Source organism: Phyllostomus hastatus, unplaced genomic scaffold (genome assembly GCF_019186645.2).
Source record: "Phyllostomus hastatus isolate PE091 unplaced genomic scaffold, TTU_PhHast_1.1 phas_scaffold_1674, whole genome shotgun sequence".
Classification (NCBI taxonomy): domain Eukaryota; kingdom Metazoa; phylum Chordata; class Mammalia; order Chiroptera; family Phyllostomidae; genus Phyllostomus; species Phyllostomus hastatus.
In genome coordinates, this window is record NW_025334011.1 from 22,735,512 (window position 1) to 22,762,787 (window position 27,276).

Sequence of the window (27,276 nt, forward strand, 5' to 3'; positions counted from 1 at the left end):
GGCCTTAATTATCTGGATAAATCAGACTCTCCCAACAGTACTAGTCAATGTTCAATTAATTAAAACATTGCACCTTTTGTTTTTTTTAAATCCTTAATTGGTTCTTAAACTAGGATTCTGGATTCAGGATGTCTGTAAACCCTGTAAAATTTAAGCACAGATTATTTTAAGTGTAAATTTTTGTGCAGGGAAGGGAACATACCTCTTAAACAAATGTGAAAGGGGTCTATGATTAAATAAGAGGCTAAGAATTTCCTTAATTGATAGGTGAAATTTCTTAATTGGCATGTGAAAATACATTCTAACTGTACCTGGCTTTTAAAATGTGCAGTGATTTTTGACCAAGTTTCTTATCTTTCTCCCTCAACTTTCCAAATACCTCTTAAAGGTTTTCATTACATGGATACTCAGTTACAGCATCTGTCACACAATTCTTAAAATTTATGACAGGAGATTCATATTAAAATTTAAATACATTATTATAATCATCACTTCAATTTGGGGTATGTTTGACTGTTTCTGCTAAATAGTCTAAAAGTTGTTAAGTTATAGCTTTTGAGCATGGAGTCCTCTGTCAACAATTTTCTAATTTAAAAATTAAAAACATAGTATCTGTAAATGTCCAAGCTCACCAAACTGTACACATTAAAGATGTGCAGTTCTTTGTAAATAAATTACACCTCAATAAAGCTGTTTTAAAAAAAAGAAACCCAAACAGATGAAACAAAAACTATGATTGAGAATAGATCAGATAATTAAATAAAGGGCTTCACTGATTTAAACCATACAATCAAAGCCATGATCTCTGAAGACAAACAAATAAACAAAACAACAACAACAACAAAAGACCCCAGCAACATGAGTGTTAAAAATAGCAATGGAAATATTTCAACAATAAAATGTGAAAATAGCCTTCCTTCAGTGGTGAATGCCAGTGCTTCTAAGTGAAAGCCTCAGCCTGGCTGCGTGACCTGAAGGGTAAGCGCGAAGGTGAGCTCCCCTGAGCTGGGTCTCTCGCACTGCCGGGCTCCAGGCTCCGTCTGAAACGAAGAGACTCTGTAACTGTGCGGGTCCCTGCACTTATCACGACCCGCCCCAAATATTCTAAGTTTGAGTGATATCAGCTTCTCCCTGGATCTCGGGGGAGGGGACAGAGGAAATTTACTCCAGTGTTCCCCTCTCTCTGGAACTGGGGTTTTCATAGTGGGATGCGTGTTGGGAAAATCTTACCGCTCAGGCCACCCCCAGACAATTAATCACAATTCTAGGGGCAAGCCCAGGGCACTGGCACTTTAACAGAAAACCACAGCTTTAGCAAAACATAAACAATTAGTTTAGGATCAAATTAATACGAGGCGCTTCCTTTGCTTCAGAATGTGTTAAGGGTGGCCAAAATGTCACTGTTTGCTTGTATCACCACAATGCAGAGCACGTACAGATAACCATCTGTATCTCTTTTTATTACGGCAGATTTATAAAACGGAAAAAGGCATGCACGGGAAAACTGGTGACACTGGAATGAAGACTATAATTTAGTACCTATAATATACTAAGTTTAATTAACACAGTTTGTAAAATATCAACATTTGGGGAAGCTGGGTGAAGGGTACATGGAAACTCTGCACTGCCTTTGCAATTCTTCTGTAAGTCTAATTATTTTAAAATATAAAGTTTAAAAATTAAATTTAAAAAAAGAGAAGGTGAAGTTAGTAATAATGTCATGACAGTGTGGATTAGCTAGCAACATTAAATATCCATGGGCATAAAAGTCTTGCACTAGGGGCTCAGATACCTTATTTAAAAATACAACAACTTATGGGGCAAGAGAAGCTTAGAGATACTTCCAATTTTCTGTCTGCATTCTGCTGTACATAATTTTTCTCCAGGTCCATCCAGATCCTACAAAATGTCATCAACAGCAGTTACTACTGAAAGGCTCACTGATAATGTATGACCTAAAAGCCCTATATTCTACCATGAGTCATAACATGGCTGCTAATATCTTACACTTCTACAGCATTTTATACTTTATAACACTTTCCAAGTATTAGTCTTATTTGATTTGCATGAGGAAATAGACAATACACAGGGTGTGCCATGGGCCAGAATAAAGGCTGAAACTTTAACTGCATTTGATTATAAAACGCTGTGTAGCGCCTGCAGAAATCACACACACACACTACGCCAAAGCACAATGCACAATTTGAAACTGCGGTTTTTAAAAGGCCTTATGTTAGTGTCTAGGGGCACATGTTACAAGGCTAGTGCTTACTGACCTCATATGATCATCGACCTAGACTAAGTCCCACCCACAGGCACAGTTTTCATTCTTCCCTTTTTTGACCAGGAAAAGAAGAAAAGTTTAGATTATCAAAGAGGCCACCAGCCAACCTCCCTTGGCCCAGATGTTATCGGGCCATGACTTTGCCCTGAGTCATGGCTGTCCCCTTTGTTTCTGCTGTCCTTAACTTTCTGGGGGCCCCTGATACTCGCTGTTTCCCCCGTGAGTCAGGTCCACCTGCCAGGTCTTTCTCAGGAACTGTCTGCCAGCTGCTGCTCTTTTCCACTGATCTGGGGGCCGCTGGCCACTCCTGCAGTTGCTGAAGAAACCCTCCCACCCAGACTCAGGTGGTGGCCACTCTTTCTCTAAACCGTGCTAGGAGATGGCTCACATCCTCTTCATCACCACCCCCACAGATCCCTCCACGCCGCCAATGCCTCTCCAGGCTGTGGGCCACGTTCCTCCAGCCTAGTCTCACACACATAAGCACCTTCCTGGCCCACCCTGGGGACCTGGGCAGCTCAGACCAGAACACACGGTGCCACTCGATAGGATACGAGGCCTGTGCTGCATGCCCCCACTTTCCTTCCGGTGGTGTGGTTCCTGTTCTCCTCCATCCCAGGAGATGAGAGACTTTCTACCTGGCATTGACTCCTGGCTGGTGCCGTAAGGGAAGTGATTTGACACACGCAGCAGGCGCATTTCTTCCTTGTTGGTGCAGGACAATATGCTCACTCTTTGATTCTTATTTATTCAAAAGGGAAGTCTCACTGGGACTCATGGAGAGGTCATGGGACCTTTGAGAGGAGGAATGGTGTTTGAGAAATGTGAACAATGGGATGTGATTGACTGAAACTTCTGGCTTCCTTCTAATTAGTGCTAATGTATAAATAGCAATTTCAGGGGTTTACAGTGATTCTCAGGAGGAAGGGTAGAAACACCTGCACTTTTTCAATGTTTGTCTTAAGGCAGGGGTGTCAAACTCATTTTCACCGGGGGCCGCATCAGCCTCCCAGTTGCCTTCAAAGGGCTGAATGTAATTTTAGGACTCTAAATGTATCTACTCCTTAACAGTTAAGCAAGAGCTCAGCGATGCTGCCGGTTAGAAACAAGGTGCCAGGATAAAACAAGGTGGAGGGCTGGATTCGGCCCGTGGGCCTTGCTTTTGTCACCTATGTCTTAAGGCATTGGCTCCTTCCCTCCACAGCCCTTCACTCACAGCCATGCTTACTTAGCTGTACCCACAGGCACAGCAAACCCTCCAGAACAGGGGCCACATCTCCTGCCTTCCTTCTGGCTCAGTTTCCAACAGGCTCAGAGCCAGGGGCTGACCTCATTCCTCTTGGCCTTCTCAAGGAAGATGCGACTGCTCCTGCTGCCTGCTCCCTGACCACCCCACCATCTGAACTGTCACTAATTCGGGGGGTGATCATCTGTCTGTTCCAGTTTGCCCAAGACAGTCCCAGTTTATACCGCCTTTTACTCTAAGGGTCTCAACTTGTGGTTCCCCAAGCTCAGTGTATCCAGGTGCAGACATATCTGATCTCTCCTACTCATCAATGCAGCTGCCCCCTGTCATTGCCTCTGAGCCCATCCTGCCTTGACAGCACCATCTGCTTGATGGCACATGGCCTCCCCTGCACTGTCCCATCCAGCCACTAACTCAGCCCTGATCTCTTAGTATTTTAGAAAATCATCTCAGTAAAGCTAAAGATTTATAGAAGTGTGTGTGTGTATGTGTGTGTGTGTGTGTGTGTATAAACAGAGGAAAGAAAATTATTAAACATCTACTTAGAACACATTCTTATTAGCAATCTGTGCAGGTTTTTACTGTACTCTTTTGCTAACAGTATATCAAGAAGGAAATTCAAATTTTAGTAAAGGTGTTTCTTACTTATGTTGCAAAATGCCACTTCATAGACCCAAACTGAAAGACCACTGAGAACAAATGGACTTTTCATCAGATGGGTGATCAAATAGTTTTTTTTTTAATTTTTATTCATTGACTTGAGAGAGAGAGAGAGAGAGAGACATCAATTTGTCATTCCCCTTATTTATGCATTCATTGGTTGATTCTTGTGCCCTGACTGGGAATCAAACCCTCAACCTTGGCATATAGAGAGGATGCTCTAACCAACTGAGCTACCCGGTCAGGGCTAAATTTCTGATTTTTATATTCTCTGTATTTCAGCTTAGGCAGTGAAACTGCACAGATACTTTTCATTTTGAATTTATCATCAAATTCACTTCCTGTTATTGTTATTCCAACACTGGAGAGAAAAGTTTAATTTCCAGAAGTTTTCATTTAATTTTAATAGAAAACAAACCCATGCAAATCTAAAAAAAAAAAAAATTGGTTCCGAACACAAACATGGTTGATTATAAGAACTAGTTTACCTAATAATTTCATAATATGATCATCACCCTAATTATATCCTTTGGCTGTTCCAGGCATGATCACAAGGCCTTTGAAATTCAAATGATGAACTTGGGCTGACCCCATCCCACAGGACCCAAGTGGCCGGTAGCTGATTTCACTGCTGACAGTTGCAACAGCGTGATTTCACATTTCCCCTCAGGTTCCCCGGGCTCCTGGAGCACTTACGTCTCATCTGTGAAAGCTATTCCAAAGTACTCCTTTTCCTTCAGGTTGAAGTGCGAGGCCACGAGGTCAAGCAGCTCCTTGGCCAAAAGTTTGGGCTGGAGGGAGAACAAAATGGGAAAGGGGTGAGTGACAAGAGCTTACATTTCCTAAGTCATGCAATTTCCAATGTGCATAATTTTCTAAATGTAATGTATCAAAGTTCTAGCACATCAATACAGAAGGTTTTTCTAAAACCCAAAGGAGCAGACAACGAGGACGCCACTGAGCAAACAGCCAAGTACAGATGGAGACCTTCTGCCTTATCCCACAGTAGTGCGTCCTACCAACAAGAGTACTCGCTTACTGACAGTGCTATCAGACCCTGCGTCTCTCCTTCTGGCCCAGGAGAGCATGTCATGCTGAGCTGATAGGAAGATGCCTTATTTAAAAAGTGTGTCCATATGTACACAGTAAATATACATGTTATATGTTATAAATTATATAACACATTTTAACATATTTAATTGTAATATTAACATTATAATGGACAATTCTATATTCTATACTTCATGTTACACATATAATTTACATATACAAAATATTATAACATTTATTTAAAATATATCAATATACTTTTAAATATGTTACATCATACTTATATTAATGTTATAATGGCATGTCACATAATATCTATTATATTACACATTTAACATATACTTACATAGTATTTACTATCTGCCAGGCCCTGTTCTAAGCACTTTACAAATTCCAGTGTCTTTAGTCCTCATCGCAGCCCCATGAGGTGGTCCGATCGTTAACCCCATTGTACGGGGAGGAAACAGGCAACCAGAAGACTCAACATCTCTGTTTAGGTCTTGGGACTGGGATTTGAAGCCTGGCTCTGGACACTTCACATGTGAACACACTATATGCTCCTATAAGTAACAATCCAAGCAATAAAACAGTACCCTCATGCAAGAAATGTTAAGGTCATGGCCAAAGGGCGTTATGAATAGTATTTAAGCACAAACTGAAATATACCTTCCGTCTGCCGTTCCAAAGGTGAAGATCAGCCTTTACCTAAGGACATTTTTATCATACTCTTTCCCAAGCATCTCTGCCAATGTAAAAGACTGTTCCAGAGCTTTAGGCATGAAATCACTGTAGATGCCTACACTGTTAATATGCCATTCACTCGGGTCCATCACTGTTGAGATGACCACAGACTGCCAGGCTCGGAAGTTGGGGAGCCAGGGAAAGGCTGTCTGCTGGAGATGCAGGGTTAACCAGGGAGAGTCATCTGAAAATCGGCTCCCAGGGCAGGCACAGGCAAATGCACTGCCTTCATACTACCGCAGCAACTCCATTCCAAGAACGCTTGCTGGATCCTCCAAGCTCAGAGCAAAAACAGATTCCAGAAGAGAAAATGTATGTTTGTTTGTGCACGTACATGTACAAGGCCTGTCCAGCAAGTATCCAGCCATGTGCTATGAAAGAGAGATACATTTACTGACAAACATACAAGATACAAGAAACATTGTATACAGGATAATGATGCCTCAGTCCCCTTCAAAGTGGGCACCTTGTCACCTCACACAGTTCTCCCGGTCACCATCAGCTGCCCTGTTGTATTTTCCTGAATCTCATCAATGGCCTGAACTCTCTTCCCTTTCAAAGGTGATTTTAGTTTTGGGAAAAACAGAAGTAGCAGGGTGCCAATCTTGGCTGTAGAGGGGCTGAGTCACCTGAGTGATTGGATGTTTTGCCAAAAAACTTCACATAAGGCGTGATGCATAAGCGGGCACATTGTCATGATGAAGCTGCCAATCACCATTGCCCATAGCTGCAGACTTCTGGATTATCTGAATAGTTTCCGTAGAAGAATGTTCAAGCTTAACACAAAACTTGATGCAGATTCGTTGCTCTACTCATTCAGTCATTTTTAATGCAATGGCTACATAGTACCCATGCTTACTCAACAGTGTCTACCGCCCCCACTGACTAGTATGGTGAAGTTGTCATTGTTCACACATACACATTCCAGTCCACTTTCCTTGGCTGCCAGGTTACATAGATATTGCACAAACTGCTTTGGTCATATTAACAATGGTTGGACTTTTTCCGGACAGACCTTATATGTGCGTTTATAGCTTTCCTGAGTATATTTCCTATTCTGGTGTGTACTCTGTTGTAGTTCACTATAAGGAAAGTGCATAAGACATGTAAATCAAGATTTATGTGGCAGTTTTAGAACTACCATATGATGCAGCAGTTTCACACCTGGGTATTTATGCAAAGAAAACAAAAATATCTATTTGAAAAGATACAGGCGCTCCAGTGTTCAAGGGGGCACTATTTACAATAGCCAAGACATGGAATCAACCTGAGTGTCCATCAGTGGGTGACAGGATAAAGAAGATAGGTGTATAAGTGCAGTGGAATACTGATCAGCCATAAGAAATAAGGAAATCTTGCCACTTGCAATAACATAAATGGACCTGAAGATATTACACTAAGCGAAATAAGTCAGGCAGAGAAAGATAAAGATCATTATAATCTCACTTATATGAGGAAAATTAAAAACTTTTTTTTAAGAACTCATACAGAGAACAGATAGGTAGTTGCTGAGGAGGTAGAGGGGAGTTGATATGGGTAATGGTGGTAAAAAAAAAAGAGAGAGAGAGTTACATGATGGTACGGTTCCTTATTTTCTTGTTTGGGTGCTGTTCTGGACTGCACTGTGTCCCCAACCAAATTTCTATGTTGAAGCCCTAACCCCAGTGAGATGGTATTTGTAGATGGGGACATTAGGACATTATTAGGCTTAGACAACGTCATGAGAGCAGTCTTCTATGATAGGATTGGTGTCCTTACAAGAAGAGACACCCAAGGGCTTGCACTCTGTGTCTCTTCACCATGAGAGGACACAGTGAGAAGGTTACCCTGTGCACATCAGGAGGATAGCCGTTACCAGAATCCAACTCTGCTGGCACCTTGAGCTGACTTCCAGCCTCCAGAAATGCGGGAAAATAAATTTCAGTTGTTTAAGCAACCTAGTATTTTGTTATCACAGCCCTAGCAGACTAAGAAAGGCACACTTCCTTTAATTCAGCATTGCTGAGTGTCTAATGTGTGCTAGGCACTAGCCAGTTCTGCAGGAGATACAAAATGAGCAGCATGCAGCACCTGCCAGTAAGGACTCAGATTTTAGCAGGGGCACAGAATAAGGGCTGGTGTTCCTTTAAAAAAGCCAAAGCAGATGGTTCCCTGATGCTGCCTCACTCCTGGGTTCATAGGGTGCCAGGCCCTGCGCCTCAATGACCATCAATTTACCAGTGCAAACAGCTGGAAAGGACAGGAGTGGGTTTGAATTGAGGGCAGAGCTTCCTCCCCTCAAAGATGTAAATCAACAGGAGAACCCATCTTCACCAATCAAAGCCGTCTAATATCTATACCTCCATTCACACTAAAGTTTGAAAAGGTGAAAAAGCAATCTCTGACCAGCAGGGAATTCAAGACTTCATGTAAGACCCTCCTCTATGAACAGCAGCAGCCACCACGAGGAATGTAGCCAGTGCAGTATGTGTGGCTGGTCTCAGAACATCTCTGGTCGATTACTAAGTGGGATCCAAGAAGAGGGGTGCTCCTGAGGCTTCTGGCTGTGTTTGCTCCATTCTGCAGCAGGCTGTGTTGACGGCATCACCTCCACCCCCAGAAAATTCCTGGCTGCCCAGATACAAAGCATTTAATGTACAGGTTGTGACTGAATAGAAGGCAATATAGCTGATTTTTAAATTGCAACACAGCATAATCTATCTGTCCAAATGGTTGCTGGCCTTTTCATTGTGTTTCTACAATGCCTGAAATTTCTTGAAACATTTCTGATAATCTTTTGGATCTGCCTTTGAAGCTTGTGTCCCATTGGTAAAAGTATTCTCACTGTTGGTAAATCTTTGCGCTCAGAGTGAATGTTTTTTGGTTATTTTTTTAATTGTCAAAAGTCACTTGAAATCAAGTCTACTGAATGGAGACTGAGAAAGGGTGGTGAGCACACTGCTCAAACCAGTTTTGTAAAATGAGGTATGACTATAAAGTAATTATTGTGGGTTCTGAGGGTTATGGTGAGGTTTCCAGCCCCAACTTAGAAATGATAGAAATAAGATTGAGTTCTCTTTGAGAGGTAAACTTTAAAGCCAACATCTCAATAGAATTGATCAGAGATACAAAAATTTACCCAGAAAGAGAAATAATTACAGTCATGCACCACTTAACAATCGGGACACATTCTGAGAAATTCGTCATTAGGCGATTTCATTGCTGTGCGAACATCACTGAGTGCACCTACGCAAACCTACATGGGAGAGCCTAGTGCACACCCAGGCTGCGTGACAGAGCCTGTTGCTCCTGGATTACAGGCCTGCAGAGCATGTTACTGTACAAAAGAACAAGAGATCAAGTCAAGCACAAGAGAAAAGTGATGCCATCAGAGACCCGGTAAACATGAGATGTATGAGGTTGCTGCCAGCATAACACAGCACAGTGTTTTACAGCAAACTTTTTCTTTAATCCTCACCCAAGGACATTTTTCCATTGCTTTTTTTTTTTCAGAGAGAGGAAGGGAGAGAAACACTGATGCAAGAAAGAAGCATCAACTGGTTGTCTCTCATACACGCCCAGACCACGGATCAAACCTGAAACCTAGGTATGTGCCATGACTGGGAATTCAACCTTCAACCTTTTGGTTATGGATGATGCTCCAACTAACTGAGGCACATTGGCCAGGGCACAGCAAACATTTCTTTACAGATAAGTAGAAAGAGTACATTCTAAATTAACAATAAAATATATAGTAAATACATGAACCAGTACCATAGTCATTTATTATCAAGTATTGTGTACTGTGCATATTATATGTGCGACACTTTTATACATCTGGCAGTGCAGTAGGTATATTTATACCAGCATGACCACAGACCTGTGAGTAATGTGTTGAGACCATTACGAGGCTATGATGTCATTAAGCAATAGGAATTGTTCTGTTCCATTATAATCTTATGGGACCGCTGTTGTCTTATGTGGTCCACCATTGGCTGAAACGGAATGTGGAGTATGACTGTACTTTTAGGGCTGGAACAGTTTATGACATGATTAAATATAGTAATCATTCCACAGAAAGGGTGGGGTGAATGGGAGGTGTGTGTGGGGAGGGGCTGGAGGAGCAGTTTGGGAAAGGGAGGTGATCTGGGGAAGCAAACCTGGTCCCAGCCAGCAAGCCTTGAGCATCTGGGCTCCAGGGGTGGGGTAAAGCCTTTGATGTGGCAGCAATGGGGCTACTCTAACTAATCCTATTAAACACTCAAATTACCTATTCAGCTCCACTTTTAACTCCATCCTTCCAAGGAACTCACTGAGGCCTTGCTATCTTAGATATGGTGCTGACCATATACATTGAGTGGGTTACCAAAAGCAAGAGATCATTCCTTTGCCAATGCAGATTCTGGCCTGGAGATGTCAGGCAGGCTGGGACGCAGCACAGCCAGGTTCCAGATGAAATCCAGCTGGCCTCAGCGGTCCCTGCTGACCCTCTGCCATCCCTCCTTTTCTCTCCCTGCTTCTCATCCCTTCCTGCTTCTACTTCCTGGACAAGAGGTCAAGGATCACGAGCCAGGAAAGCCTCGTCTGGATGAGAGTTACAGTCTATCACTCACTTAAATCCAGTACACTGAAGTTTTAGACATCAGTACTGACATTCTAGATATCAGTACTGATAATGCATCAGTACTTTGAACTTGGTTCAAAGTGAGTCTTCCCTGAAAATGGAAAATCAGGTTTCTAAGCCTGTAGAGCTAAAGATCTGATGCAACACACACTGAAGGAAGTCACCAGAGTAACAGATGTCACCCTCGGAGCCTCATGGAGACTGACTTTTGGCCCTTCCCTGGTGACGTACCCCTATGATTTAGCTTGTTACCAGAAACCATTTTACATTGGAATTTCAACAGTGAGAAAATGGACTTTATTGGCAACTCATAAGCTGAAGGCAACTAAAAGGCTATCAGCAACAGCATCACCACTGGAACAAACATGGTCTCAAATGCACTCTCTTCAATGACTGGGCCCGTCTGGATGCCTGCTGTTGGTTTATAACACTTTGTTAGCCCCATTACTTCCCAACGAGGAAAAGCCTATATTTATTGTATTTTGCCATGTATAATGCACATTTTTGCCCCACATTTTGAGGGAATAATAAGGGCACACATTATATATGGGTAGCACTAAGCCATGGGTGTGTATTATATATAGGGGTGCATTACACACAGCAAAATATAGTATTACCCACAATTTACAAATGGGGAAATAAAGGCATTTTAAGGGGTTGATGCAGATTTGGGGTTACAACTCCCAAGTTTTAAGTCCCTCTGAAAGCCATACCCTACACAACTACCGAATCATTATGTTGTACACCTGAAATGAATAGAATGTTGTCTGTCAATCAAATCTCAATAATAATAATTTAAGAAGCCACACTCTATCGTCCCCTGTGATGGCTCCATCAGTGACAGCACTCCCACAAGCCGGATGGCCGTGCGGTGTGAGTGAGGAATGAACCTCACTGTGGAGTCACCGCGATGTTTGGGGTCATCTGCCGTCAACAGCATAACCTAACTTATCCTGACTGATCGGACACCAAACCCTTACTTCTCTGTATGGCCGGTTTAAGAGCATTTAAGGTATCAGACTTGAGATTTCCTGATCTTGCAAACTAAGACAATATCCTACCTTGACCCCATAGTGATTAATGTAGTACATTGTTCTAAAATTTTTTAAAACCAATTTAGAGAAAGTTGCTGGATAAGCAGAAAGCTTTATGCTCTTATGTACTTTGAAGGGATGTTTACAGAATCCTGCTGATTATAATTTGATGATTACTTGTACTATAAACATCTGTGGAGTTTGCAGGGATTGGGCTGGGAACCAGGCCAGGAAGGCTGTAGCCCAGTCAAGTTCCACAGCACAAAGTGGGCAAGGCCAAAGTGTGGACTCAACCAAGGCGACACTGTGCATCTCGGGTTAGAGACAGCCTGTTCTGGGGGTCACTGGTGATTTCCGGCCCTATGAGGTCACTAGAGAATGGGGCAAAAGTAAGTTTATAGTTGTGAATACATGAACAGTTTTTTGTACTATTATTTATTAGTTATTATATTACTTTCCTTAAGAACAACTGTAAACCTACTTTTGCCACACCCTGTGCATTTACAGCTGACTTTCTTTCAGCCTGTAATTAACCTTGTTTACTCAGTAACTTCTGGAAGAAGGGCAGAATAACTCCTTGCCATCACTGGTCTGACTCTACCACCCAGAGCCGAGTTCCCGAGCACTCTGGACCTTTCCAGTGGGAAACCATGCACATACCAGCGCACACAGGGCTCTGGAACAGGCCTGCCTACTTCTCCACCTACTTCCGAGCTGGGATGGGATCAGAATGTAATTCGCTTCACGCAGCTGCAGGACCATGCAGTGCTCTAGGCACATGCCCTGGACAAAGATCCTTTAGGGTGATCTCTGTGAGCCGCTCAGGCAAAGTCTGGGGAGAGGAATCTGATGACGCGGTGGCACCCTGGCACCTGCCCAGTCCTCCACAAAGTATTTTTACCACCACTGGGCCATGACACATACTGCCACTTTAAACTTCACACGGTCACATCCCAGACAGAGGCTCTCAGACAAACTGCATCACTTCTCTGGGCCTCAGTGACCTCTCTCTGTAAAACGTGAACTAGGCTGGTGAAATGGATTCTTGCCCAGAAAAATTACTCTTAATGTTATTATTAAATGGAGCTTCTTCAACCCTGACTTCCACCCTCAGTGGGCTGGGCAACATCCCACAAACCAAAAGATTGCTGGTTCGATTCCCAGTCAGGGCACATGCTTGAGTTGCAAGCCAGGTCCCCAGTTATGGGCGTGTGAGAGGCAACTAATTGATGTTTCTCTTGCACATCACATCGAGATTTCTCTCTTTTTCCCTCCCTTACTCTCTCTCTAAAAATAAATAAAATCTTAAAAAAAAAACAAAACATAGCTTTTTTCTTCCCTAAAAACTGCCCAACCTTCTCAAGGGTCTGTTTACCCCTTTGAAAAATCTTTATAAACATTTTGGATCCTGCCTTATAGCTTAAAACTAGTCAGTTAACACACGCCACCTTTCTTATATCATCTCAGGCAAGTCATTTAGCCAATCTGTGCCTCAGTTTCCTCAGCTGAAAAGAGGGGAGGATGACTATGTTCACATCATAGAGCTGCTATGAGGATTAAATGAGTTAATATTGACCTGCATAAGTGCGGAGGACAGTGCCTTGCACTAGGGGAGGGTTCACTGTTATTTCAGACCCTTATTACCTCAGTTAGCAATTATGGTATAGATTTCTAGATGGTAGCAAATGCCAGCCTGATAGTTAAGGCCACTTTCTGAATATGGGCCCAGTTTACCTAGTCAACCTGACTTCTGCCCAATCGCCTACAAAATCACTTCTTGCTGTTCAATCTATTTGCATTGGACTTAAAAAACACCACCAATTTCATTTTTATTTCCATACCCTACTAGCTTGCTCTACCCTCCCTTCCCCCTTACCATTTAAATTTTATCCTGCTCAAGAATACTTCTTTCAGGAAGGCTTCCTCGACCATCTGAATGGTGTCTCCCTCCTCTGAGTTCCTCTAGCATTTCCTTCGTCTGTGTACCTCATTTGCCCTTTGCACACATGCTCTTATGTAGAAATAAATTGATTTTAACTTTAAAATATTTTTAATTGTGGTAAAATACACAAAGCATACAATTTCCGGTCTTAACCGTTTTTAAGTAGATAGTGCAGTACTCTTAAGTATCTTTGCATTGTCATGCAACTCATCTCTGGAAGCTTTTCTTTTGCAAAACAGAAGTTCTGTTCCCATTAAACTTCCTACTGCCACCTCCCACCAGCCCCTGGCAACCACCACACTACTTTCTGTCTCTATGAATTTGATTACTTTAGACACATCAGATAAGTGGACAATTTGTCCTTTTGTGAATGGCTTATTTCACTCAGCATAATGCCCTCAAGGTTCATTCATGTTGTAGCCTGGGTCTGAATCTCCTGAAAGGGTGTCCAACCTCTGGCGTCTCTGGGCCACACTGGAAGAAGAAGAGTTGTCTTGGGCCACACATTAAATACACAAACACTAAGAAAAACTGATGAGCAAAAAAAGGTTTTAAGTCAATTTATGATTTTGTGTTAGGCCGTATTCATAGCCATCCTGGGACGCATGTGGCCTGTGGGACATGGGTTGGACACCCCTGAAGGGGGACTAATATTCTATCGTATGGTTACAGCACATTTTGTTTATCCAGTCATCTGTCACTGGACACTAAGGTTGCTTCCCTGTTTTGGCTACCATGAATAATGCTGCTAGGAACACAGTGAGTGAATTTTGTGTGACATTTGTTACACCCTCTTGGCCCAATGGTGGCCTCTAAAACGGTATATCCACACCCTAATCCCTGGAACCTGTGAACTTTACAAAACATGGGATTAAGATTGAGAGGAGGGTCTTATCTTGGATTATCCAGACAGGCCCTGATTACAATCATGTGGGGAGTGGCCGTTTTCACAGGAGACAGACCAGAGGCGGCCACGTGAAGAAAGAAGCAAGGTTCCTAGTGACAACGCCATATGTCAGGCAAGGCTGGCGGCCAGCAGAAGCTAGAAGGGGCGAGAAACGGGCTTTGCCCTCAAGTCTCCAGAGAAAGCAGGGCTCTGCTAGCAGTTTGATTTCAACTTCTGCCTTCCTGAGCTGTGAAAGAACCCTTTTCTGTCACGGTAAGCTACCAAGTTGATAGTGATTTGTTACAGCAGCCATAGAAAACTAATACGCACCTTCAGACTGAAACCCCAAAGATCTCTTAACTGCCATACTGCTTGGCACACACTTCACGATCACGGGAAACTAAGTATTTGTTGGTTGCTTGAGATGTGCATAAACTAGAATCTTGGTTGAAAGCCTTTATTAGTGGTGCATTCTGTCTTTACAGCATTGGTAAGGTAGACAAAGCAGTCATGTGCAGGAGGGCAGGCCTTTGTCTCAGAACTCACCCTAGGTCAGTCAATGGCATAGTGAGCTTCTCCTCGGTGAACGCTCCCCTTAAGCCCCTTTTGGTCACCCACCATTTCTTTGGGCATCTCCCAAATTCTAAATCAATGGAATTGCCACTTCTGAATTTAACTGCATTAAAAAATTTAAAACATCAAATGACTCCCATCTGTGTGCTTCCTGAGAAACCAGGGTCTGAAGACTGACCCTGTCACTTCTCCCTCCTCCCCAAGGCTGTTTTGGACAATTTGCTTTGCACACGGTGACCTCTGGGCTGCCGGGGTAACAGCTCTAGGGCTAGGCCACAGCCAGCCACCCTGATGGCACTGCTGGGCCTCAGGACCCACAAAAGGTGATTCCCTGTCCTGTAGAAGTGGCTGCAGCTACGAGCCAGCAGGAAGGGTTAGGGGGCTGAGGATGGGCAGAAGCATGGTCAGTCTGCCCTTTCTTTCAACTTTTCTGGAAACCTGGAGAGAGGGCAGTGAGGAAGGGAGGCTCTGAATAAATGATGCAGGAGCACTGATGCCTCTTTGAAGCCCTTCCTGTTATTGTGATTCCTGGAGCAGCTGGGAGCTTGGCTCCTGCCCTCCCCCTGCCCCTGGGGGCTTGGTAATAAGCAGGCAATGCTCATTGGCTGCTCTGTATCCCTTGGGAGGGGCCGTTGGTGAAGGGCAGAAAGCATGAGGTCATTCTGCACACAGACAAGGGTCTGGCTGCTCCCCCTCCAGGGCATCCTCCTGGTGCTCAGACAGATTAGCTGAGAGGCTCCTTCCTGCCTGCCCTCTGAGCAGGTCCTGGGTTCAGGGAGGCTACTTCCTTAAAGCAGGCCCCTGTGAAGGACAATGGGGCCTCTGCTCTTCTGGGGAGGCAGGTCCTAAAGCTACGTGGGTCCTGCCAGAGGGAGCACCTCTCTACCTTGCAGGTCTCTATTCAGCCTGAACCCCAGCTCATTAGCGAACATGAGATAAATGCTTTATCTCCATCCAGCTTAGAAGTGGCCAGCAGCAGAGTATCTCAGCAAGGCTGTCTGAAGACATGTGGTCAATGCTGCTTCCCTTTACTGTGTGCAGCCTGACTTCCAGTGCTGCCCTGATTTCCAGTGCTGCCCCGGGGTGCCGTACAGGAACCAATAGAGTCAATCCTCATCCAAGAAGTGGATGCCAGGATTAGCTCCATTTGGCAGAGAAGAAACAGAAGCTCTGAGAAAAGTAACTTGTGCAAAGCACGCAGCTGCTAACTGGCCGACCTTAACCCTACATACAGTAAGGTGGGTGAAGGTCACCTACAAATTCCGCATTACGGGAAGAGCCAGACAGACCAGCTACCTAACCCATTTCACTTTCCTGGAAGGAAACTAAGCCTCAGGGGGTTGGGAAGCCTGTTCAAGGACAAGGAAGGTCAGTTAGCTGCCAGCATGGGTGGGGCCAGGTACCTGACCAGCCTTTCTGCTATTCCAGTAAGGTGGGGACTGAGCAGGCCACATGGCTGCAAAGCTCTGACGCAGAAAGGAACATAGCAAAGTGCATTAATGACAAGGGATCCTCGAAGGCAAAAAGTGGTCACTGGCACACAGTAGGCGAAGGTCCAGGTTTCCTACACCACCTCATTTAATCTTCAGAGCAACCCTGCAACATTTACTGATTGCAACATGGGGCTTAGAAATGTTAGTGTGCCCAGGGTCACAATCCCCCGAGGGCCCACATGAGGAGCTTAAGTCTGGGGGTTGCCTCCGAAGCTTTGATTTTACACACGACGGTATCGATCCAACAAGGAACAAACAGCCCAATCAGGAGGGACTGGAAACTCCTTTTTCTAAATGTGGTAAAATATTGCCAGAGACAGTAAGTTCTGGGTGGGCAGGCATCAAGTTTTAGCAATTCTATAGCCTTGCACTCTAGCACAGTCCCTGACACACTGCAGGCACCTAATGAAGGTTGTATATCCATGTCGTTCCAGTGGGGTAGACCGGAAGGTCATTGTGTGATTGTTACACAGGCCCAGCAGGAAAGCAGACCACAGGAGACGGTGGGCTCTGCATACTCTCTCCAGACAGGCCTAAAGCAAAGAACTGCTGGGCAGAGACAGCGGTGCCGCAGGGAGCTGGATGGTACCAGATGCCATATGCTCAGATGCGAGAGTTGCCGGGTTTCAATCCAATCATCTGCCTCCAGGAGCCCGATGGAGAAGGTGATGCATACTTAGGCAACTTGCTTGTAAACGCAGGCCAGGAGGTGCAGTGTCTGTACTCCTAATCCTACCTCAGTGCACCTCTTCCTCCTAACCCAGTGTCTCCCTGTCACCAACTCGTTCACAAATGGCTCCTTTAATCACTTCTCTCCACCTCCTCCCCATTCACTAGCCTCCCATTTAATTCTGCCATTTAACCCAGAATGGGGGACTCCCAGGAAGCAACCTTTTTAGTTTCTCAGTTCTCTCCCCTCACCCTGCTTTTATACTATTCCTATATACTCTAGCTTATTCTCTAGTTCTTATTCTCTTATTTCCACATTGTTTCTTCCTCATTTTGCTAAGATGCACCCAATCTCAGGTGCAGAAAAGTTGGGATTGTTATCAGTCTGGGAAGCCAGTCTCCTCCATGCATTTGAATGATGCCCGTCGGGAAGGCTCTGACAGGCGTACATAATTATTGCTCCTCCAGAAATGCAAAGTACTTCTGCCAGCCAGCTGGGGAGCCCGCTCGACTCAGGACCTGCCCCCCCTCGGGACTCTGGGCTGCGGGCATGTGTTCATTAGGGAGCGCCTGCTGATTAACATAGAAGCCCCCAGACTCCAGCCTGCTCAGGGCAATGTCATAAGGACAGCTCATCCCGGGTGACTCTTCCCGGCAACCTGGCTGCATTACTGAAATGAGAACTGTCTCAGTGAGGCGAAAACACAAGATGCACAACACTCAATGTACCTCTCCCAGGGAGGGCTGTCAGGTCTGCAGCCCCAATGTGGAGATATTTCTAGCAAATATGGGGATGCACAGGTCCTTGTGATTCAAACTTCATCTTTCATGGCCTTGTATACCACTTCCATTTTTTTCCCTTTTAAAAGAAGCCTGTTCTGCACACCCTGTAATGACTCTACCTTGTCCTACTAGGAGTAATAAATTACTATTTTGGATATAAAGTGCCCATGCATTTTCTAGATGGAGTGAATTCTCCAGGACCAAAGTGGCACATCAGTAACCTTTCCAGGGGGCCAAATAGCACAGGACTAATTCAAACTTGGTCTCTGTGACATTGCACAGTGAATCACTCCCTTCACCTGATGCTCAGGGGAGGGTGGAAAAGGTGTGCAGGAAATCAGAGCTCTGAGATAGGGTCTCTGTGGGTACACATGGAGGCCGTGAAGGTTTCAGGGTCATTTGAATAGACAGTTTTGTAGTCAGGAGAGGCTCGGAGCTCTTAGGAGTCTTATTAGCAAAGGTTGCGTGACAATAGGCCAGAAGGAAGAGCAAGGTGGGGCCATTTTCAGGGACAGGTAAGTCAGTTGCTGCTACCTTTCCAGCATACATAGGCTCACCTGACACCCACAGTCCTTTGCCTGGAGTATAGCTTGGCTGGTGTTCAAACGATGTGGTTTGCCTTCCAGTGTGATGGTAGTGAGAGTGAGGAGCTGCATTTGGGTAAAATAACAAATATATTTACACACACCCAACATATGTGTGTGCATGTGTGTGTACCTATATACACATACTGCTGTGACTGAAAATGCAAACCCAGGTAGTAGATTTGTGGTGAGACCACAGGGTTTGAAACCCCAATTCTTTTCAACATGTAAATGGATCAGCATTTTCTTTCACTTTGAAACACTGGGAGGACAGTATCCCTCTCACAGTGTTGTTGCAAGGATTCCATAAATGGCCCTTTATGAAGTACCTAGTACATGGAAAGTGCTCAGTAAGAGTAGGCTCCCTCGTCTCCTTCAATTGGTAACTGAATCCCCATAGAAATTACTCCCTCATCACTGTGACAAGGACCTACTCTGACTAGAATCCAAATCCTCTTTTGAGTGAACTGTCATATCCTTTAACTCAGGAACCATGAATAAATCATCACTACACAGTAAGGAGAACAGAAAGCAGACAACTTCCCTTGGAATTGAACTTACTCGGGCAGACTCACCCTAAATAGCACACCTTCTCCATGCCCATTGTCTGCTCAGCAACACCCGCCTCCACGCACTGGGGATTAATTTACCTTCTCACATCTGTCCCTGCCTCCTGCTTCTTTAAAGTTAAAATAGCATTTACTGGCTAAAGAAAGAAGAGAAAGAAGTGTCTGCTTCGGTGATACACCCAGAGACAGGGCACTGGCTTTGCCATGTTTGTCAGCACTTGAACTTGGAAGTTCCCCGAGACTCCTCCCTATGGGTCCCTTCCCCATTGCTTTTGCTTTTGCAAACTGCTGGCAGGTACCGTGCTAGAAAGATACACCATGCTCTGCTGGTGATGTTATCTTCAGTAAAATGAAAAGGCCCCCTCACTGGGGTATAAGGGGGATGAAGAAGTACACAGGTACCGGTTTCCCAGGAGGGAAGATTAACTTAACGGCTGAAAAATATATACTGCTGAAGAGCAGTTGCACTGCAGTCAGACCAGCAACAATGCTGAAAGCACAGCAGCCCGTCCTTGCCCTTGCACCACGCTGATTCAGTGCGCGAGAACAGATGCTGTGCCTCGGGGGTCCAAAGAGAAATTGCAAGCTTATAATACCCTCATTCTTGACTCAAAAATATCATTTTACTATTTACCTGCAGCCCCCACCCCCGCTTCCAGAAGGTCTGGAGGAGGCTTACACAATTTTAAATAGTATAAAATAGGGGGATTAAAAACATAAATAAAACAGCCCACTGAAGACGATTGGACTATGAGATAAAGTACTGTCTGCTGCTGGCACAGTTTACTAGGGGACACAGGCAGACCGAAGAAACAGGCAAGCTCACACACACAGGCAAGCCTTTCCCTGGAAGTACACCCAAGAAGGAATTTCATGGTATGGTTCCACACATAAGTGAGGGACAGCAGAGAGCCCATCTTCAACCTAGTCCCCGGGAACGACAGAAGTACAGTTCACGGGACCCATTCCTGTGTCAGAGCCAGCCCCAAGGATGCCCGGTGCATGAGCACTCTGTGCACCACACTCCCTGTTTGGGGCGGATTTTAAAGCGATGTCCTGATGCCTGATGGGATGTTCTGGGAGAGACCTTATGTCAGATATTTGTATAAGTGAATTTGGCCAGGAATTTTGGAGGCAATATTTTATTTGTTTTTTAACACATGCGAAAGACAGCCATTGGGCAGCTTGGCATGGATACTCTGTCTTGATTCTGAAGCCAAGCCACATAAGAAACATGAAGTCAGTCCCAATTCAGGCAAAGCAAAGTAGCCCTCTGCAGCCTGATATGGCGAGAGGAAGGAATCCCATCTAAAAAACACACACTCATAAAAGCGAGAGCAAGTGAACTAAGCTAAGTACTCTTAGATCTGAGGGGGATGGATGTGAGGTGCTGTGCAGTCAGCCAGGAAGCAGGGAATGGCCTGGACTCGCACTGTCTCTTAGGCAAGTCTGCCAAATGCACTGCAGGAGTCGGACAGGGACAGGAGAAAGAAGGAGGCTCCTCTGCTGCCACCTGCTTCTGAGGAGCCCTGCTTATTACTGGGGGCTCTACCATTGCATATATACTCCCATGGCCTCCATGTACCCCCCTCTTTCTCTGCTGCTCAAACCACCTCTCATTCAAGACCCTTCGAGGGAACTGCTCTTTAGAGAGGGCTACCTTGGTCTCACATCCTTCTCTCCAATTTCTACCCTGGCTGCCCAGTGGCTCGATGGCGGAGCTCCACACACACAGTCTTTCCTGATGCACTCATCCCATAGCAGTTCCATCTTATCCATAGTCTATTTCTTTTCAAGAATGACATCTTGGGAGCAGAAATAGTGACCTATGTATCTTTGTTTCCACACATGTTCAATGACTGCATGGTGGGTGGGTGGATGGATGGATGGATGAATGAGTGAGTGAATGAATAAAACTGAGGTGGAGGTAGAATTTGAACAAGGGAAGCCTTCATACTGATAAAAACCAGCATTCTCTGAGTTCCATTTGTAGATCAAGGCCCTTCTCAATCTTCACATGGGTCTTGGGGGAGCTTATCTCTTTCAAATTCAGGTGCCCCCCAAAGCCAGAGATTTCTTCCTCAGTAAGCACCAGAGAGGCATCTTTAACTGCTGGGATCTCCACTTGTGCAGTAGGACTCTCCTGGAAAAGGGTCAGGCTTGGGGCCAACCCCTCTCTCAGTGGATTCTCCTTTGAGTCTCAACCACCGGCAATAAGTGGAGCTGAGGAAGTGGGTGTGTGTGGGTGGGGGTTGGGGCCGGGGGGCGTCTGTCAGTGTGAATAAAGAAAAGCCAGGATGAAGGTACACATTCCAGTCTCTTGTCACCTGCCTGTCTCTTTGTGTCAAAATCATTTCATCAACATAAATCAGGCGCCTGGCAGGGACATCTGCAACATTTAACTGGAAGACTTTCAGTGAGCTGATTCGCATGCGATGCGGAAGACCCACTGGCCCCTCTTGTCACCAGTGTTTGCGTCTAGCGATGGCCCATCTGGGGATCAGACCATGTACCTCCCCATCATGCCCTCACTACTCTCTCTTTAAGGCCTTACACTTGCCTTTCCAGAGTAGCATCAATACACTTTACATTCATAATAGTGTGTCAGTCTGCAGGGAGAGAAATCATCACAGGCCGTGACCCTGTGGCAGCAAGTGTCACTGGTTGCTAGGCAGGGTGTCTTCTGGGCAGGAAGCTGTCACTCCTGGCCCCCCTTCCCTTCACTTTTATGGGGAAAGGTCAGCCTAGGGCCCAGGTCACAAACATAAAAGAGATTCTGTTGTCTGTGCTGCTGCCTTTCAAAGCCTCTCTGAAAGGCTCTTGTCAAAGAAGTCAAGGATTAGGGATGGCACCAGCAACAGGATGAGACAGTGAAGAAATAATGAAAATATAGCATCTCTTCTGCCCAGAGCTTCTCCAAGGTCATGGTGCAGTAGAGAGAACCCTGGGCCAAGATCAGAGATCCAGGCACTTGTCCTGACTGTGCTGGCCATGGAGCTCTATGGTTCCAGGAGCAGAGAGGCTGGGATGCACAGTCAACTTCCAACTGTCCCATTTCTCCCAGTCCCACCCTGCAGAACCACCAGGAGGCTGCACGTGAGCCCAACACTGCCGTCCAACATTTTATTAGAGGCTGAAAGGAAAGTTTGACTCTGTAAATTTGTGTTCAGGGCCATACAGCGTGTGTGTGCACGCACGTTCACACAAATGCATACACACGTACACTTAGTATTGTTAACTTGCTTTTTAAAATTGCTCCAGACATATGTCTTTCCACAGGATACTTCTCAGCTGGACAAGGAGGCACAGAGAAAGTGGGACCCTCACCTCCACAGTCCCTTCTGGGTTTTTAGACCACATACAACTCCTCTGATCCTTGGAGTAGAGATCCCCTGGACAACACTGATCTCCCAAGCTGCCATCTGGAGACCTGGGTATCAAATCACGACCAGATGAACCCAGGATCACCGTCAGTAAACAGGAGAGCTTCAGAATCAGAGACCTGGACCTGAATCATGGCTCAGGAACTGCTGCAGGGCCACAGCCAATCAGTTTAATTTCTCAGAGCTTCAGCTTGTTTTCTGTAAACTGCATATAATGCTACCAACCTTATGAATGTTGTGAGGATAAAATAAAACAGCATGTGCACAGTGGAATTTGGTTCTGAACACGTGATTATTACCAAACGCTTGTAAATTCCACCTACACTTTCTCTCTTCACTTCCCCATCTACACCCCAGTCTCACATCTTCATTTCACATTCCCCCAGGTTGTCATCACTGGGGAATGTCCAGGCATTCACTGGGGGAGAGGTTGGGTTACTGTGCAGTAGTCCTCAAGTATGGGTGGACTCTCATCTCCATCAGAACTCATCAAACCCAGAACCTCAGGACCTTCTAGCTGAACCAGAAAACATCTCCTGTTGACACATCATGTTCAAGACTTTCACTTCCTTAGTCAGAGTGGAGGGAAAATTAAACAGCAAAATCAAAACCAAAACCCTGTGCTGACCTGCATTCTAATACATGTGAAGTGGGCTTTGGCAATCAATTCGACCAGAAGAACCAGTTCTCCCCTCTCAGGACCCTGGAAGGTCAACCTAGATGCAGCACTTCCTGAGGCTCTGACTACCTCCTTCAGCATCTCTTCAAAGGTATATCCTAGGCTGTCCTTTCCAGCTACTTGACTCAAGTGCCCTCCATGTGAACCAACAACAGCAACAAAGTCAAGGACTGTACACTGTACTCTAAAAACGTGTTCCTCCAAAGGTATCCTGGTGCTCTGCGCAGAGCTGGAGCTTCTAGAACACTAGGCGGGAGGTCTGGTCAGAATGTCACCTGGGATTTTGTTCTAAATTAGCGATTACCAGCCTTGACTGCACAGGAGGATCACCTGGGAAGACTAAAAAGCCAAGGCCCCCTGAGCCCCACCCTAGAAGAAAGTCTGATTTAATTGGTTTGTGAAGGCCCCAGGGATGAGGGGATTCTAATGTGCACTGGATTGAGATTCTGTGCCAAAGACATTTACTTATGATGTTACTAGAATTCCGGTGTCTTTCTACTTACAGACTACTTCACCTACATGGTCCCCCTGGACGTGGGGCAGCCTTTCTGGAGCACCCACCATGTGCTGGGAGGTGGACTATGTGCCAGGGGGCATGATGGGAAGCCACAGCCAAGATTTCCAGGAGCTCACAGTGAAGCAACCACAACTACAGACACTTAGGGGGCACCCAGTGCCATGTGGTTAAGAGCCTCCATTCAGGAACCACTCACCAGCGGGTGGCCTCAGGCAAGTTAAAGGAACCTCTCAGTAAAATACACCATCTCGTCCTTGTGTTGTGAGAATTAAAAGGTTCACAAAAGGTAAAGCCTTAGAATAGTGGCTGACATCTGGTTAGGTGGTTAGAAGTTTTCAGTACTATATATATTATTGTAATCTTCTCAACGATGTCGTGAGGCCAGTAGTACTGTTAGTGTTACTCCTACAGGAAAGGTCATAAGAGAGAGCGGGGCTTCAGGCCGGGCATTCTGACTCTAGCTCCTGTGCACTTACCCACGAGGAAGCTTCAGGTGCTACTTGTGGGGCCAGATGGTGAGGGGGATGGAGAATTAAAAACCAACAAAAAACCCACTAAATACAACACAATGGGTGAAGAATGTTATGTAAGCAGGGCCTGCATGACAATGAACCCGGGTTTGAGGTAACAAGGGCATGGACCTGTAAGGAAAGGTAATGGACTTCTGAGCCCTGCCACAAAGCTGGGATCTGATTCCACAGGTTTAGGGGGTGACATGACCTGATGTGACCATTATGATGATCAGAAACTCAAGAAAAATAATAATGGCCCCTTTTAATGTCTAGAGAGGCTGAGGCACCAAGATTAGGGCCAAGACAAGGACCAAAGCCAAGCCAGATCTCCCCGCCCCAAATCACAGAGCTGGCAAGGGGTAGATTCCAAATTCAAACCTGGTCAGAGACTGCCAAGTCCTCTCAAGCACAAGCGATACCACGTCCTGTCAGTGGAAATGCTTAAGACATCTCTACTTCCATTCCAAAGAGAAGCTGTAATTTAATGCTCTAGCATTTTGTCTGCATGACCCATAGGTTGGGTGGAATCCCATGGCCAAGGTCTATGCTGTTGGCCAGGAGTGGAACATTTCAGAAAGCCAGAAGGCACAACCCTTAGCAGGACTTGCCAGGAATCTCTGTGATTTCTAAAGGGAGGGTGAGTTTGGCCAGAGAAGGAAGAGGAGGGAGCAGCCTCTGACCATGACTTCGTGGGCCTCCCCCTTTCTGGAAGCACCTCCCGGCTACTCTCCTTCCCCAGGCATTGGTTCAGCAGCAGGAGTGACACTCTTTTCATCTGGATTTCCCATCATTCTCCAAGGAACACCCTCCAGGCAGCAGGCTGACATCGGCCTCTTTCAGGGTTGCCTGATTTTTCATTTCACTCCAGTGTTTCATGAATATAGCATATTGAAAATGTAAGAAATGAAGATCCTCAATAAATATGAAAGCCCAGTTGTACAGAAAACACACCAATTCCTTAAGAACCTGATCCTAATATTATTGTCTTTGTCCGTAGCCCACCAGCACTTTAAGAACAAGAGTCACATATGTTCTGCTATTTAAACTGAATCTGAAAACTATGGATTTTTAACTATCTTTTTTAAAAGAGCATCCTGAGCTCTGGCTGGTGTAGTCCAGTGGATTGAGCCCAGACTGCAAACCAAAGGGTCGTCAGTTCAATTCCCAGTCAGGGCACATGCCTGGGTTGCAGGCCAGGTCCCCAGTAGGGGCCACATGAGAGGCAACCACATACGGATATTTCTCTCCCTCTCTTTCTCCCTCCCTTCCTCTCTCTCTAAAAATAAATAAATGAAATCTTTAAAAAATATATACATATAAAAGAGTATCCTGAAAGAAAATCTTAATGAATTGAGACACTGACCCATATTTTCTCCTGGTCTGAAAGGGGGCAGGGGAGTAAGAGTCACATGCCTGTCACTTGAAGCTACATGCCCAGTTCTTTATGCACACCAGTGTTTGTTTTCAATTTTACTGACACAGACTGTGCAAAAGGTCTGTCAATCTCTTCACCCATTTCTTTCTGAATAAATCACAGCCCTGACACTGAACAGCAAGCCACAGGAACAGTCAAACTTAGAATCTTCACGGAGTGAGCACCTACTACGACAGGACACACAGAACTTAACTCAGACAGGTGAGATGTGGTTTGGGCCCAGTGTGTTTACAAAGCCTCAGAATGTAAACAAAGCTGTAGGACAGTTCACACACTGCACATGGACCTCGGAGAAGGGGGACCGTACCTCTTAGTGCGGGGCACAACCTTTGTACTTGCATTTCCAATAACTGTCTCTGTATGTACGTCAGAGGCATAAATAAGATGCGTATATTTGAAACAAGACTTTTATAACTCAACACTTTAAAAATAGCAGAATGCTGGCAAACTTTACATAGTTTGGTTTCTTGAGTATAAACCCAGGATGACAACAGGGAGCTAGCTCAGGAGTTGAAAGCCTGATGGTGAGGCAGTTTCCAAACCAAGAGAAAGAGAGGAAAGGTGGGGTCCCACGGGACAACCTAGTCGACACAGCAGGTCAACTCCTGCACTGACTCTTGCTCTAGTGTTCACCCCCAATGCCCACCCCACTCCCTCACTGCCTGTGCCCTCCTCCTTCAGCACTTATTTTAGGTTCAGTTCCTGTTGAAATGCTGTGTTCCTAGAACTCTTCCTGCCCAGTCTTCCTGTCTTGGTGCCAAGGAGGAAGTGAAACCCTCCGCCCTGCTGACTGTGCCCTGGGCCCAGCCCATGGGGGCTCGGGCCTCACTCCTCACTCTCCGATCCCCGTCAGCTTTTCAAGGCCAGGCCTTAGTCCCAGGCCACAAGGCTCTGGAGGGAGAGCCATGGAGAGGTAAAAATTCCTTGCCTTTCCTTCACAGAGACCCTGAAAGTTCCTAATGTGGTTCCAGAGAGCCCATAAGCACCCCAGCCATCCAGGGACCATGCAGCTTCATCAGAAAGGAAGAATGAGTGGCTGGGGGTCTCAGTGGGCTCAGGGGAGAATCACTTCTTGGCTGTGGCAACAGAACTAGCTAGACTTTTTGATGGTTTCACAAATGTATATACATATCAAAATGACTCACTGTATACTTTAAATATGTACAGTTTGACATATGTCAGTTATGCCCCAATACACTGTTAAAGATAGAATTAAAAAAAAAATACAGAAAGATGGCACATGATACAAACAGTAAAAGGTATCCAACAATGAAGAGCACAGAAGATTACCCTGGCCCCCAGGCCCCCAGTTCTAGGGGACTTTTCGGACAGAGGCCCTGGTCACACACAGAAGCAACTCTGCATACTCACAAGTCAAGCCTGAAGCAGACACTTCAGGAAGAGGTTCTCTTCCCTGAGGATGTGTGAGCCAGTATGAAAAATACCCAGTACTGACGCAGCAGAGGCTGCTGGTTGGTGCTCTTAAGAAACCAGTCTCTGGACACACATTAGTTGAGTCTTTCCTGAAAACACAACTTTGCCTGAAGACATGAGCTCAGTACCCTGTTCTCATTTCCAGGAGGAAGAAAAGTGGGGAGGAATCAACCCTCTTACCCCTGAGGCTCCTTTTAGC

General features: G+C 45.3%; 1 protein-coding gene across 4 annotated transcripts in view; it reads right to left on the bottom strand.

Annotated features, from left to right (window-relative positions):
• Positions 1–27,276, bottom strand: part of FRMD4A (FERM domain containing 4A) — a 582,202-nt gene that overhangs the window by 143,591 nt on the left and 411,335 nt on the right. For all 4 annotated transcript variants that reach the window (XM_045857669.1, XM_045857670.1, XM_045857668.1 and 1 more), the window contains exon 3: positions 4,887–4,981. In XM_045857669.1, coding sequence (XP_045713625.1) covers positions 4,887–4,981 — 95 coding nt within the window. The remainder of the gene's footprint in view (positions 1–4,886; positions 4,982–27,276) is intronic.